General features: G+C 37.1%; 1 protein-coding gene across 1 annotated transcript in view; it reads left to right on the top strand.

The window, feature by feature from the left end:
• Nucleotides 1-2581: 2581 nt before the first annotated feature.
• Nucleotides 2582-16344, top strand: part of LOC123566683 (CD2-associated protein-like) — a 49365-nt gene continuing 35602 nt past the window's right edge. Inside the window, exons 1-4 of the mRNA XM_053549096.1 lie at nt 2582-2743; nt 2978-3178; nt 4081-4255; nt 6338-6410. Coding sequence (XP_053405071.1) covers nt 2582-2743; nt 2978-3178; nt 4081-4255; nt 6338-6410 — 611 coding nt within the window. The remainder of the gene's footprint in view (nt 2744-2977; nt 3179-4080; nt 4256-6337; nt 6411-16344) is intronic.

The raw sequence follows: 16344 nt of genomic DNA, 5'->3' as shown, positions 1-16344 counted from the left end.
TTGATTAGTACAGTATGTCTAATATACATGTATCGCAATTTAGCTCGCTCAGTATGGCTATTACAGTTCACATTATCTGACACCGTATGTCTGTTATATACTGCGTATTATCTTATGTCTTGTTTAGCACACAGTATCTAGTACGGTCTGTCTTTTATATAGCACAGACTATCTGGTACTGCCTGTCTTTATAAGCACACATTATCTGATAATGCCCGTCTTTTATATAGCACACGTTCTCTAGTAATGTCTGTCTAATATAACACACAATATCTAGCACGTTCTGCCTAATACGGCACACATTATCTAGTACCATATGTCTAATATACTGTACATTATCTAATACCGTATGTCTGATATAGTCTGCAGTATCAAATTATGTGTCTTGTTTAGCACATTATCTAATATCCTATCATATAACCCCCTACAGGCCTGGATCCAGAAATATTTATTTGTTTGGGGCACCAGTATAAACCAAAGGCGTCACCGGCGAGGTGCATAGCGCCGAGAAAGGAGTAAATACGGGGGTGACGCCTCTATCTGTTGAGAGAAATGTGGGGTCTCCTGCCTGAACGTTTTTGATAGGTGGCCTCTGGGGCATTTTTGGTTTAAAGAGTGTCTGGGAGCTCCCCCCCCCCCCCCATGAACAATTTTGAAATGCATGTAATGAAATGGTTTTGGCCGATGTATTCTTGGTCTAAATTTGAGGTACTGGAGGGATACTCCCCTTATTGGTCTTTAGTTCTTTTTTTACTCTAAATTTTGATGTACGGTAGGGGGTATCCCTGTCTTTTTAGGGCGGTCTGCGGACTCCCTCCCTAAAACCTTTTGAAATACGTGTATTGAAAGGTGGTGTCTGGTGCCTTTTTTGTCTAAATTTTGAGGCACTGGAGGGGCACCCCCCCCCCCCCTCATTTTAGGGGAGTCAGGGGTTCTCCCCCTTCAACATTTGAAATATAGGTATGAAATGGTGGCCTCTTGTGCGATTTGGCTCTAAAGTTTGAAGAAATATTATTTCTCGACCAAAATAGCTTCGTGCAACGTTGATGAGTATAGGTCACTTCTTAACCAACTAGGAGGGGACGTTCTATCGGCCCGGCACTGCATCCGGGCCTGCCCTTATCGATTGAAATGTTCGTGATCTGCACTTCTCTGCATACCATATTTTGCAGACTACGTACAGATCATTTAAAGAAATGATTGCTGAGAATTCATTTAATCATTTAAGCTCATTGAATTGCAGACCCTGAATGTATACCAATACAAATGCGATTTACGTTTTCAAATTTAGCCTGTGTACTTTCGATTTTACCACTAAAAGGAAAAACTGAAGGTCGTCTGACATTATTTTCATTGTCAAAAACACACATATGTCTTGCGAGAGTGTGTAAAATGTGCCTGGCGTCTTAAGGTTATAAAGACGCCATATGTGTCGTGTGGAAAAATTGCTTATAAAGACCAACCACTAGTATATAAAAAATTCTGTTATGTTTTAAATACCTACTTTAAATCCAGAGACATGTGTTATTAAGTTGTGTTACTGAGGTAAAAATACCTGCAATCTGGTGCAAAATAATTGCATATGTGTCTTCTCTCCAGTCTGGTTGAAGTGTACTATATTATACTAAACCATCGGCTGTCAGACAAAACATTTTCACCAAGGAATACCCTAAAAGTTTAAAAATATAGATACTAGAACTGCTTTATATTCAAATAGAATATATTTACAATCAAAAATGTACCTTGAAAATTTCATTTCCTGTATTTCTAGTTTCAACTCTGTGAGGCAATTTCATCTTTTTTACTGAATAATTGTAAATATTTTCCTTCCTTCATTTTAGCCTGAAAACTACATTTTTGTGTCAGTGAGTAGAAAATAATAATGTCACATGCAGGTTGTCTCAAGCAAGTTACCTAAAACACTTACCAAACTGAGATACAGGGTTCTCTGTGATCTTTTGGTTTTCCCCGTATATACATATCATATATCTGTGCTTTTGTTGCCCCCTTTTACCAGTCAGCTTTAAAAGAAATTTGTGTAAATTTTAAAGTTTAATTCACATGTATTTACTGGTAATGATTTCAATATATTACTTTTCTTGTAACGTAATACTTTACCAAAAACACATGGAATGTAACCTTTCTGTACTGTTCTGGCTACTCAGCTTTAAATAGAAAGAAGATACAGGTATTACTTTAGACATTAACTTTTGCCCAAAATCTGCTGCAATGGGCATGATGTGTTCAACAGGTAGAATATAAGAGATACAGCAAAACCAAGTATTCAGATCCTATAAGACGCCTCTTAAGATCGTGCAAAGGTAAGGCAATGGTTCCACGTAGTTTCCTACACAATTGGCCCAGACCAACATGGGACAACAACCTTACAGTGTTGCTTCATACCAAGTTTGGTAAAAGATTCTTCATGTGGTTCATGTTTTATAATGGACAACGGAAACGGCACCATCACAACAGCTCATACTGAAACTTGGGCCAAGGTGAGCTAAAAATGTTGATGCAGGGTAATGGACACGGAATGACAGATGCCTGCACTCCACTTTAACTAGACATCTTGAAAGCTATGGATACCATTTCTGAGCAATGTCCCAAGAAATCAAAAGATGTGAAGGAAACAACCGCAAAATCCAACATATCTTTGAAAGATGTTTTAGCTGATATAAAAACGTTTCGGAAAGAAATAACCCAAACACTAGATGAACTAGAAAGACAAGCTGAAGATGCAGCAAAGACAGTCCAAAAAGAAAAGAACTAAAACCTTAAAACAGTGGAAACAACTTGTGATGATGTAACCAAATCTCTGAAAACATCATCTGACGTCATTAAACTACTCAACACATCCAAACAAGCAGACCAATTTTTCATTGAGCTGAAATTAGCTGAGCAAGTGATCAAAGATTATGAGAAAAGTGTCCACCAGTAAGCAGCATATGATGTCAAAGACTACAACTTTATTCAGAATAAAGCAATATTAACCCTACTTGACAAGGAGAGGTCACTGGGTACATTCACAGAAAAATCATCAAAACAACCAAGTCCTCCTCCACCTATTGATATAACTTTACAACAGGGTACTAGTACATTCTGTGAACAGACATCAAAAGACAATGTCAGATGCGGAAAAACAGGAATGGCTCTCCTTACTCCTCAGCAGTTTGAGGTAAAGTTTTTGATGAGCATATACTGACATACATGTATACTGAACGAGCTCCATAACTCTGTTTCGCATTTTAATAGAATGTGCCTCTTTTTCGACTTTTATATGCATTTAAAAATTGACAAGGCTGTTGAGTAGTCGAACGTTGTTTTCCTCCGACAGCTCTTTTTATATATAACAGCAGTAAGGTCATAATCAATTAGTATAACTTTCCCCTAATACATTAATTTAATAACTATGGGTAATTTACAGGACAAACTAACAAAACTGTCCAAATGACCAGACAATACTCCCACTTTGTCATGGTCTTTAAATTTAAATGTCTTCTCCCTGTTGTCCAGTGTTTATAATTAAGAGGAATTTGTGAGAATGCTACATATTGAATGTCATAACTGCTTTTTGAATAAACACATAGTGTATCATTCACAAGATGGTAATATTCTACCCGAAATCTTTCCCTTTAATCTTGTATCTTTTTATCAGCTTCTAACACTTTATATAATATGTTGAATAAGGATCAGAGTTCACACCATCCAAATATTCAAAGTTGCAGACTCACACTTTTATAGGCATTTTGATGATTTTTTCACAGCAAATCCACTAACGTACGAGGGAATGGTTTGTGTTTGATAAAAATGGAAAGTTTTTAATTTATATCGTTATTTGTTTGTTAAAACACCTACATGCTAAGTAACAAAACAAGACAAAATTCTAGCTGTCTGATTGACCAATTCTAAATACACTTTCGAAACTGACCATCGGCAGAATAGCATTCTCATACTGGTCTTCTAACTGTCTGCATTACTTGTACCCTGACATCAGAAGGGTCAGAATTTGTCATATTTTGCAGTAAACACATCGGACATCGGGAATACAAACTGTAAAAATTTACCTTACTTTTTCAGTGTACAGAGACACCGGTTAAACAGCTCAAAGCCAAAGCCAAAGACGGGCGCCCGAAGCCAAGACCGACACCTAAAATGAGTCTACCACAGTGTAAATGTCTATATGCTTACGATAATCAGAATACAGATGAGCTAAGTTTTTACAAGGGGGATATTATAGAAATAATCACAGAAGGTAAGAGAGTACCGTATAATGCGTTTTTCTTTGGTTTTTAATGCTGTTGAAATGAATATCACCTTGGCCGGATCCGTAGACTTGCATATTTGCTGATACAATTTATTATCATACAATAATGTTAATTTAAGACTATATTTAAAAAGCAGCAATATTAGATTAATATCTCCTCAGTTACATTGTCCACTGGACAAACATGTTCACAAACAGTCAGTTCAAAATTTTATTGAAATAAACTGATACTACTGATTTGATTACGCTTTAAAAGAAACCAGACATGATCGACAGGATTTTGACAGATCTTTATCTAGTATATCCAATGAAATAATAGCTGCTTGTTAAAGTTTGTTAACAAAAATATCACTTTTTGCTGTGAAATCACTTTCTATGGACCTCTATTTGACACGATATCAACCAGGTAACGCTAATTTACGAGTCATAAAATAAACACGACTTTTTAGCTCACCAGAGCACAAAGTGCTCAGGGTGAGCTATTGTGATCGCTCACCGTCCGGCGTCCGTCCGTCCGTCCGTCCACACTTTCCTTTAAACAACATCTCATCCTTAACCAACAGGTCAATTTTGATGAAACTTCACAGAGATGTTCCTTGGATGGTCTTCTCTAAATATTGTTCAAAGAATTGAATTCCATGCAGAACTCTGGTTGCCATGGCAACCGAAAGGAAAAACTTTAAAAATCTTCTTCTCAAAAACCAGAAGCCCTAGAGCTTAGATATTTGGTGTGAAGCATTGCCTAGTGGACCTCTACCAACTTTGTTCAAATCATGACCCCAGGATCAAAATTGACCCCGCCCCAGGGGTCACTTGATTTTACATAGAAAAATCTTAAAAAATCTTCTTCTCGAAAACCAGAAGACCTAGAGCTTAGATATTTGACATGTGGCATTGCCTAATAGACCTCTACTAATATTGTTCAAATCATGACCCCGGGGTCAAAATTGACCCCGCCCCAGGGGTCACTTGATTTTACATGGGAAAATCTTCAAAAATTTTCTAAAAATAAAGCAGAAGGCCTAGGTCTTAGATATTTCACATGTAGCATTGCCTAGTAGACCTCTACAAAATTTGTTCAAATCAGAACCCCGGGATCAAAATTGACCCTGCCCCAGGGGTCACTTGATTTTACATAGGAAAACTTTAAAAAATCTTCTTCTCAAAAAGCAGAAGACCTAGAGCTTAGATATTTGACATGTAGCATTGCCTAGTGGATCTCTACTAAAGTTATTCAAATCATGACCCCCGGGGTCAAAATTGACCCTGCCCTAGGGGTCACTTTATTTTACATATGGAAATCTTCAAAAATTTTCTTAAAATAAACCAGAAGGCCTAGAGCTTAGATATTTCACATGTAGCATTGCCTAGTGGACCTTTACAACATTTATTCAAATCATGACCCCAGGGTTAAAATTGACCCCGCCCCAGGGGTCACTTGATTTTACATAGGAAAATCTTCAAAACATTTCTTAAAATAAACCAGAAGGCCTAGGTCTTAGATATTTGACATGTAGCATTGCCTAGTAGACTACAAAATTTCTTCAAATCATGACCCCTGGGGTCAAATTGGCCCCGCCCCATGGGGTTACTTGATTGTATATAGAAAAGTCTTCAATATTTTCTAAAAATAAACAAGAAGGCCTAGAGCTTAGATATTCGACATGTGTCATTGCCTAGTGGACCTCTACAAAATTTGTTCAAATCTTGACCCCTCAGGGTCAAATTGACCCAGCCCCAGGGGTTACTTTATTGTACATAGGGAAATCTTCATAAATTTGCTTAAAATAAACCAGAAGGCCTAGATCTTAGATATTCGATATGTAACATTGCCTAGTCGACTTCTACAAACTTTGTTCAAATCATGACCCCCGGGGTAAAATTGGCCCCGCCCTAGGGGTTACTTGATTGTACATTGGAAAATTTTCTAAAAATCATCAGTTTGACATTTGAAACATATAACTCTGGTGAGCGATCCAGGGTCATCATGACCCTCTTGTTTTATTTAGTCCTTGTAACATCAACAATTTATAATTTAAATTGTTTGTATAGAGTATGTATATATTACAGACCCAGCTGGATGGTGGTATTGTAGATTACGAGGGAAGGAGGGACTGTTTCCTGCCAACTGTGTTGAGAAAATGTAAATTCGTGAGAGTATATTATTATCCATTTGATAATAACTCAGGCATTATAAATGGTGCAGCTTTTTGGGTGGTGGGTATCTAGGAATAATGTTTAGTATAAAGAATGACATCCATATCCATGTTAAGATATCAAGTGGTCTAGTTTACTAAGGTAAAACAGTCCGCAGTTTACTACTACAGTAAACCCAGTTTAAATTTACGACCATAAAACCAGGCTGTAATTTGCCACAGTAAAACTAGCTTAGTCCGTATGTAATACCAGTCTATAGTTTATCACAGGAAAACCCATGTGTAATTTACATTGGTAAAACCAGTCTGTAATTACCCTTAGACAGTTCAAATTTCAGAAGCTAATGACATTCCTGAAGAGAGTCTGCTGTTACTTTAATATGAAATAATGCAAGAAGATTGAGCAAAAGTTTCTTGCATGTTTGTTATAGCTCAAGATTCTGCTTCTTTTCCAAATATCGTATTTTAAAATAGATCTTTTTACGAGGGATTTGTTTATATTATATTTAGCAATTGTTAGTATTCATGAAAATAAGGCCAAGCTAAACTGCTGTTTCTGTTACAAGATGGCCAAATATCAGATTTGTTACCATGCGCATTAATTTCAGTCCTAAAAATAGCGAACTTTTAAGTCTCGCGAAAATGTATAATTTAACAGAAGTACTTCATAATGTACGATTAAAAAATCATTGTTATCATTTTCTGTATAAATGAATCACTTGACAATGTATTAATGCGAATAGTTTTGCATCAGAAAACAACAGGGAAACACAGAAAGAACAGCTTTTATGCGCACAAATATGTGTTGGATATATTTGGTCGAAATTTCCCATTTGAGAATCGAATACATTCTGTCATTACAAAACTAAACACGCATTTCACATGTACCGTATATTATGGATATTCTTCCTAAATGTTGCATGTCAGTTTTGGCCACTTTTCATATATATATATTATAGTCACCATTGTTTGAAATCAAAAATGCTGTTAATTTCATGCAAAATGCGAGCGGGCTAGACCACTCCGTCACAAAGACATATGTATAATACAATGTCGATAAGAAAATATCACCTGAAAGAAAAACCAAACAGAAACCATTTTAGACCTTATGAGGATTTTTAGTCAGTCATACCAGTATAGTAGCCCAAATTATACACGGATGCTTAGATAGATATCATAAATCCAGAGGAGATTTATTAGTCACTGGGCGTATTATCATTCGGCGAACTAGGCCTAGTCAATTTAGGTTTTGAGACTTATTTCCCAGATAATTATGTCTTCCAATCCCTCAGCTGTGTCTCACATATATCGTGACCACGTATTTTCCAGATGATTCTTATAATGTCTTCCTATCCCTCAGCTGTGTCTCATATATATCGTGTTCAAATATTTACCAAATGATTCTAACTACTAGTATGTCTTCCAGATCCTCAGCTGTGTCTCAGATATGTCTTGTCCACTTCTTTCTATATCTTGTCCATTTCTTTCCCAGAAGATTCTTATTATGTCGTGCAATTCCTCAGCTGTGTCTCATGCGTCCACTTATTTTCCAGGTGATTCTTATCATGTCTATCAGTTCCTCAGCTGTGTCTCATATATATCGTTTCCAGTTTTCCCAGCTGTGTCTGGTATATATCGCGTCCACTTAATTCCCAACAGTCTCATTTTGCTACAGATGTATTCGTTTGTACCGTTCGAAAGGTCTATTTCTCCTGGGAAATAAGTGGACACTATCTATAAAAGACACAGGTGAGGAATTGGTAGATATAATAAGAATCATATAGGAAATAAGTGGACGCATGAGACACAGCTGATGAATTGTACGACATAATAAGAATCTTCTGGGAAAGAAGTGGACAAGATATAGAAAGAAGTGGACAAGATATATTTGAGACACAGCTGAGGATCTGGAAACATAGTTAGAATCATCAGGTATATATTTGAACACGATATATATGAGACACAGCTGAGGAATTGGAAGACATTATAAGAATCATCCGGAAAATAAGTGGTCACGATATACGTGAGACACAGCTGAGGGATTGGAAGACATAATAAGAATTATTTTGAAAATAAGTGGTCACGATATATGAGACACAGATGAAAAAAATGGCAAACACAATAAGATTCCACTAAGAAATAAGTGGACACGATATACTAGTATATTTATTTATTTTGTTGGGTTTAACGTCACCATGGTCACACCGACACAATTATAAATCATATGGCGACTTCCAGCTTTGATGGTGAAGGAAGACCCCAGGTACCCCTCCGTGCTTGTTTCATCACGAGCGGGCACCTGGGTAGAACCACCGACTTTTCATAAGCCAGCTGGATGACTTCCTCACGAAGAATTCAACGCCCCGAGTGAGGCTCGAACCTACATCGATGAGGGCAAGTGGTTTAAAGTCAGCGACCTTAATCACTCAGCCACGGAGCCCCCCCTGGACACGATATACATGCGACGCACTGACGATATTATAGATACAATAAGAATATCCGGGTGAATAAGTGGACACAGTATAATATGATACACAGCTTAGGAAAAGGTAGATATAATTTGAATGTACTGGGAAATAAGTGGACACGATATTATGAGACATGGCTGAATAATTGGTAGATATACATGTAATAAGAATCTCCTGGGAAATATGTGGACACTATCTATAAAAGACACAGCTGAGGAATTGGTAGATATAAAAAGAATCATATAGGAAATAAGTGGACACAATACATACGAGACATAGCTGACGAAATTGTAGAAGTAGTTAAAATCGCCTGGGAAATAAGTGGACATATGAGACACAGCTGGGAAATGGTGGAAATAATAAGAATCACATAGGAAATAAGTGGACACGATATATATGAGAAACAGCTAACGAAGTGGTGCACATAACAAGAATTTCTTTGGAAATAAGTGGACACAATAAATACGCAGCTGAGGAATTAGTATACATAATAAGAAGGTACTAGAAAATAAGTGGAAACGATATATATGACACAGCTGAGGAAATGGCGGATACAATAAGACCCTCCAGCCGGGAAATAAGTGGACACGATATATATGAGACACTGTTGAGAAATACTGCACTTAATATGAGGCTATTGGGAATTGAGTGGAACCGATATATACCAGACACAGGTGAGGAAACAGTAGGCATAATAAGAATCTCCATGGAAATAAGTGGACACAATACATATGAGACACAGCTGACAAAATGCAAGACATAGTAAGAATCTAGGAAATAAGTGGACACGACAAATAAGACGGAGCTGAGGAAACGGTAGATAAGATAAGAATCATTCAGGAAGTAAGTGGACACAATACATATGAGACACAGCTGACGAAGAGGTAGACATAATAAGAACTTCCTGGGAAAGAAGTAGACACAATAAATATGAGACACAGCTGATGAATTTGTTTACATAATAAGTTCCTAGGAAATAAGTGGAAACGATATATATGAGACACAGCTATAGAAATGATGGACATAATAAGATTCTTCAGCCGGGAAAAAAGTGGACACGATATATATGAGACACTGTTGATAAATACTTTACTTAATAAGAGTCTATGGGGAATTATGTGGACGCGATATATACCAGACACAGGTGAAGAAACAGTAGGCATAATAAGAATCTCCAAGAAAATAAGTGGACACAATACTTACGAGCTACAGCTGACGAAATGGGAGACATAGTAAGATTCTCCTCGGAAAAATAGGAGACACGAAATATATGAGATAGAGATTGGTAACTGGTAGACATACATGTAATAAGATTCCCTGAAAAATAAGTGGGCACGACATGTATTTGACACAGCTGAGGAAATGCTTTACATAATAGGAATCCATTAAGAAATGAGTAGACACGATAAATATGTGACACAGCCGAGGAATTGGTAGATATAATAAGAATCTACTGGGAAATAAGTGAAATCGTAGATACAGTACGAATCTCCGGGTAAATTAATGAACACAATATATATGAGACACAACTGAGAAATTGGTAGATATAATAAGAATTTACTGGGTAATAAGTGGACACAATATATATGTGACTAATCTGAGGGATTGGAATACATAATAAGAATCATCTGGGAAATAAGTGGACACGATATATATGAGGTACAGGTGTGGAATTAGTAGACACTAGAACAGTCATGGAAGATTACAAATACCCCCGAAATTGCGCAATGATACAGACGGCCATCTTGCATCAGATAAAGACATTTCATACCAGAAAACACATTCTGTCTATGTCCAAGGGAACATATGAACTTTTTACGTCATGCGCTGCGTATAATTATGTCGATCACTTCTGTGATGTTTGAAGAGAATGCAATGAAAACTGTAGAAGTATTTCGCTGCACAATGTAATAAAAAAAATCTAATACGGCCGCCAGACGGCCATCTTGTATCCGAAAAATGTTTATGTCAGATACTGCGTCTTAACATGTCAATCACTTCTTTGAAGTCTGAAGAAAATACAGCAAAAACTGTAGAAGAAGTGAGCTCCACAAGGAAATTAAGACCATTTCCAAATCAGTTGTAGCAACAAGTACGTAACACTGGCCGTGTTTCATATATATCGTGTCCACTTATTTCAAGGAGATTCTTATTATGTCTCGTATATCATGTCCACTTTTTCATAGAAGTTTCTTATCATGTCTACCAATTCCTCAGCTTGTCTCATATATATCGTGTTCACTTTTTTTTTTCAGAGGTTTCTTATTATGTGTACCAGTTCTAGAGCTGTATCCATATGTCCACTACTTTCCAAAGTGATTCCTATTATATCTACCGATACCTGAGTTGTGTGTGATATATTTATTGTCAACTTATTTCCCAGTGGATTAGAATAATGTCTACCAATTTATCACCTGTGTTGCATATATATCATACCACTTTTCCCCAGAAGTTTCTTGTTTTATCTACCGATTCCTCACCTGTGTCTCATATGTCCACTTATTTCCAAGGGGAATATTTTTATATCTACCAATTACTGGGGTGTGAGTCATATATGTCGTGTCCACTTATACCCTAGAAGTTTCTTATTATGTCTATTAATTCCTCGGCTGTGTCCCATATACATCGTGTCCACTTATTTTCCAGTGGATTTGTATTATGTCAATTAATTCATCAGCTGTGTATCATATATATCATGTCCACCTATTTCCCAGGAGATTCTTATTATGTCTACCATTTGTCAGTTGTGTCTCATATAATATCGTGTCCATGTTTTACCAGTGGAATATTATTATGTCAACCATTTCATCAGCTGTGTATTATGTATATCATGTCCACTTATTTTCGAGGATATTGTGTACACGTATTTCCCAGTGGATTCTTGTTATGTCTACCAATTCCTCAGCTGAATCTCATATATATCGTGTCCAGCTATTTCCCATAAGTTCCTGTTATGGTCTGCCGATTTCTCAGCTCAGTCTCATATATCTGCTTATGTCCCAAGGCTACAAATTCCTGTGTCGTGTGTCATATATGTCGTCTCCACCTATTTCCCAGTGGATTCTCATTTTGTCAAACAATTCATCACCTGTGTTTTATAAATATCGTGACCACTGTTTTCCCAGGAGATTCCAATTATGTCTACCAATATCTCAGCTGTGTCATATATATATATATATATATATAAGCTTCCCAGTGGTGTTTTTGCCACTGACCGTTCCAAGGCAGTGCCCCACTGTGTTCCTTTGTTTGTTCGTTTTGTCCTCTTGTGTAGGCTTTGTGTGTGTGCGCGTGTATGTGTGTGTGTTCCTTTGTTTGTTCGTTTTGTCCTCGTGTGTTGGCTTTGTGTGTGTGCACGTGTATGTGTGTGTGTGTGTGTTTGTGGTATGCACGTCTGCGTGCTGTGGGTTTCATTTTGGGGAGGCTGCGATTTTGGTACGTGGCATTCCCTGTTTGATATTTGTCTTTGTTTATTTCTTCAGCTGTATCGCATATATATCGTGTCCACTTATTTCCCAGGGGATTCTTATTATGTCTGCAAATTTCTCAGCTCTGTCTCATATGTCCACTTATTTCCCAGAAGATTCTTATTTTTTCTTCTCATTCCTCAGCTCTGTCTCATATGTCCACTAATTTCCAAACGTATTTTTATTTTTTTTCTACCAATTCCTCAGCTCTGTCCCTTATGTCTACTTATTTCCCACAGGTTTCTTATTTTGTCTATCAATTTTTTAGCTCTGTCTCATTTCTGTTCCACTTATTTCCCAGAAAATTCTTATTCTTTCTTACCATTCCTCCGCTCTGTCTCAAATGTCTAATTATTTCCAAGGGGATTCTTATTTTTTCTACCAATTCTTCAGCTCTGTCTTGTATGTCCAGTTATTTCCCAGAGGTTTCTTATTTCTGTTACCAATATCTCAGCTCTGTCTCATATGTCCATTTATTTTCCACAAGTTCCTTATCTTGTCTACCAATTCCTCACCTCTGTCTCATATGTCCACTAATTTCCCAGGGGATATATCTTATGTCTACCAATGCCTCTGCTGTGTCTCATATCTATCGTGTCCACGTTTTTCCAGAAGTTTCTTATTTTGTCTACCAATATCTCAGCTCTGTCTCATATGTTCACTTATTTCCCAGAAGTTTCTTATGTCTACCAATTCCTCTGCTGTGTCTCATATCTATCGTGTCCGCTTCCCCCCAGGACTTTCTTATTATGCTTACCGCGTCTTCGTCTATGTCTATTATATTATGTTTCCCCCCCCCCCCCCCCGCCCCCACCCCCAGATGATTCTTATTTCTACCAAGTCCTCGGCTGTGTCTCATATATATCGTGTCCACTGATTTCCAAGAAGTTTCTTATTTTGTCTACCAATTTCTAAGCTCTGTCTCATATGTCCACTTACTTCCCAAAAGTTTCTTACGTCTACCAAGTCCTCGGCTGTGTCTCATATCATGTCTACGTACTTCCCAGAAATTTTTAATTTTGTCTTACAATTTCTAAGCTCCCTCTCATATGTTAACTTATGTCCCAGGGATTCTTATTTTGTCTACGAATTCCACAGCTCTGTCTCATAAGTCCACTTATTTCCCACAAATTTCTCATTTTGTCTACCATTTCCTCAGCTTTGTCTCTTATGTCCACTTTTTTCTCACAATTTTCTAATTATGTCAACCAAGTTCTTGGTTGGGTATCTTATATATCGTGTCCACATTTTTATTATGTCTACGATTTCCTCAGCTGTGTCTCATATATATCGTGTCCACTTATTTCACAGGGGATTCTACCAATTCCTCAGCTGTCTGTGCCTCAAATATTTCGTGTCCACTTATTTTCCAGAAGTTTCTTATTTTGTCTACCATTCCCAAGGTGTTTCTCATATATATCCTCTCCCCATTTTATCACAGGATTCTTATTATGTCTACAAAGTTCTCGGCTGGGTACCATATTTTCCCCAGACGTTTCTTATTATGTCTACCAAGTCCTCAGCTGTGTCTCATACGTCCATCTAAGATAGCAATACATGTAGTTACCAAGGTGTACATAGCAGATTCATTTTCAAACGTTATAGAAATAAAACATACTTTGGAATGAAAACACCTGGAAAATGCAAGTTGTGCTGATTTTTAAAACCCTGGAAAATTAAAACAACTTTAAATGCAATAAAATTCCTGTCTCAAATACTTGTTGTCACGTCTGTTCTATTCATTAAAATGACCGGTCTTTGTATTACGAGGATGGGATCAAAAGTAATGCAACCAATGGTGTTAAAAGACAACTAAAGGTTGGATTAAGAAAATCTTTATTTCAAACCTTAAAAGTAATCTCCTTTGACATATACACAACGTCTCGATCTTTTAATCTAAAAATAAATCCTTAAAAGCTTTCTGATAGTCTTTTTCAGGTATATCACTAAGGAGGTTAAATATGGCGGCCCCCAACTTTTGGCGGGATGTATATTTTCTGCCTGCAAGCTTTTTCTTGAGACGAGGGAAAAGGAAAAAGTCAAAGGGGGCTAGATTCGGAGAATAGGGTGGGTGTTCTAGAACATATACTCCCTATTCATTCAAAAACGACGTCACAATCCCAGCCTTGTGACTCGAGGCGTTGTCATGTAACAAATGGATGCCTCGGATACCCGTCTTTGGTCGACGTTTCTGGAAATACTTGAGAAGCTTTTTAAGAATTTTTTTCTTATAAAACTTTGCATTCATTGACTTGCCTTTAGGTACAGGAACCTGGATGGCGAGACCTTTAATAGTGAAAAATATGGCATACATAACCTTTTTCACACTTGCAATCCTTTTTGCAATGCAAGGCCTTCTGGCATATTTGGTGAGCCATCCTCGGTTACTATTTTTTTGATGCGGTTCGAAGAAATGTATCCAAGACTCATCACCTGTTACTACATTCATAAATGTTTTTTGATCGTATGTTGGAAACCTTTTCAAAAGTTTGCGCGCCATCTTAACGCGCGTGCGTTTTTGCTTATCAGTGAGCAAATGCGGGACCCACCTAGCACTTTCCTTCTTCAATTTCAAAATATTTCGTAGAATGCGCAACACAGATGCTTTTGAAATGCCAGCCGTGTCCGCAATCTGCTGAGAAATATATCTTGCGTCAGAAAGTACTATTTGTTTGATTTTTTCAACAATCCTTGGACTGCTTGCAGACTTATGTCGACCAGTTTTAGGCGCATTTTTGACAGACTCCACGCCTGCACAAAATTTCCTAACCCATTTCATTACTACCATAAACAGCACATATGTCAGCATAAATGTCCTTCGAACCTCTTCCGAGTGAAGCGCAAGTCTTAATGTAAGACCTAATTTCGTTCGCATTTTTTACACTTTATAAACCATTTTGCCTAACTGCCTACGAGTAGGGTTTGTGCAAATGTGAATTGTGAGCGAGATAATGTGTCTACATGTATAGTTTATACGTCGATTGAAAGCTATTACAAAGGGGAACACGTGCAAGGCTTGAATTTTGTACTCGCGCTAAAAATAGCGGTTATCAATAGCCAGTGGCATTACCTTTGATCCCATCGTCGTACTAACACAATGCAGTATTTATCACGTATTGTGTAAGTTATTCATACCTGTTGGGCGAACAAATCGTAGGTGTATTTGTTGGTTAGGGCAGACAAAAGTTTTTAATGGGTAATTATCTGTTAGCATCATCGGATTATTTTCAATAAGAAATTGTAACAAATTGTAATAAAACAGATATCTCATTTACCGACGTCGATGTTCTTACTAAAAAGCAAACATATGACATCCGTATCTTCAGTATTTCGGTACTCGAACATACGGCGGTTTTTAAACCGTTACTGAACGTAATATTATGTACTCAAAAGTTCGCCGGACTCAAAAATAAACCGGTCTAAATAATAAGCCACCAAATCCTTATGAACATTTAAAATAATAATAATATTTTCGGGATTTCAGGGTATGTCCACTTATTTCCCAGGGGATTCTTATGTTGTCTACTAAATACTCATCTCTGTCTCATATGTCCACTTATTTCCTACAAGTCTTATTTTGTCTACTATAATAGATGAAGCGAAGAACTAACTCCAGATATACACTTTTTACTTTAAAACTAACATGTTTCGTCCATTGGACTTTATTTTGTCTATCAATTTCTCAGCTCTGTCTCATATGATACAAGTGGATTATTATTACGAATTCCTCTGCTGTGTCTCATATATTTCGTGTCCACTTATTTCCCAGGAGATGCTTATTATGTCTACAAATCCATCAGCTGTGTCTTATATATATCATATCAATATTATTCCCAGGTGATTCTCATTATGTCAACCAATTCCTCAACTGTGTCTCAAATATATCCTCTCCACTTTTTATCAGAGGTTTCTCATTATATCTACCAATTCCTCAGCTGTGTCTCATATATTTCGCGTCCACTTATTTTCCAGCGGACTCGTATTAT

The sequence above is a fragment of the Mercenaria mercenaria genome, chromosome 8, assembly GCF_021730395.1.
Source record: "Mercenaria mercenaria strain notata chromosome 8, MADL_Memer_1, whole genome shotgun sequence".
Lineage (NCBI taxonomy): Eukaryota > Metazoa > Mollusca > Bivalvia > Venerida > Veneridae > Mercenaria > Mercenaria mercenaria.
This window is presented reverse-complemented; position numbering and strand designations above follow the sequence as displayed.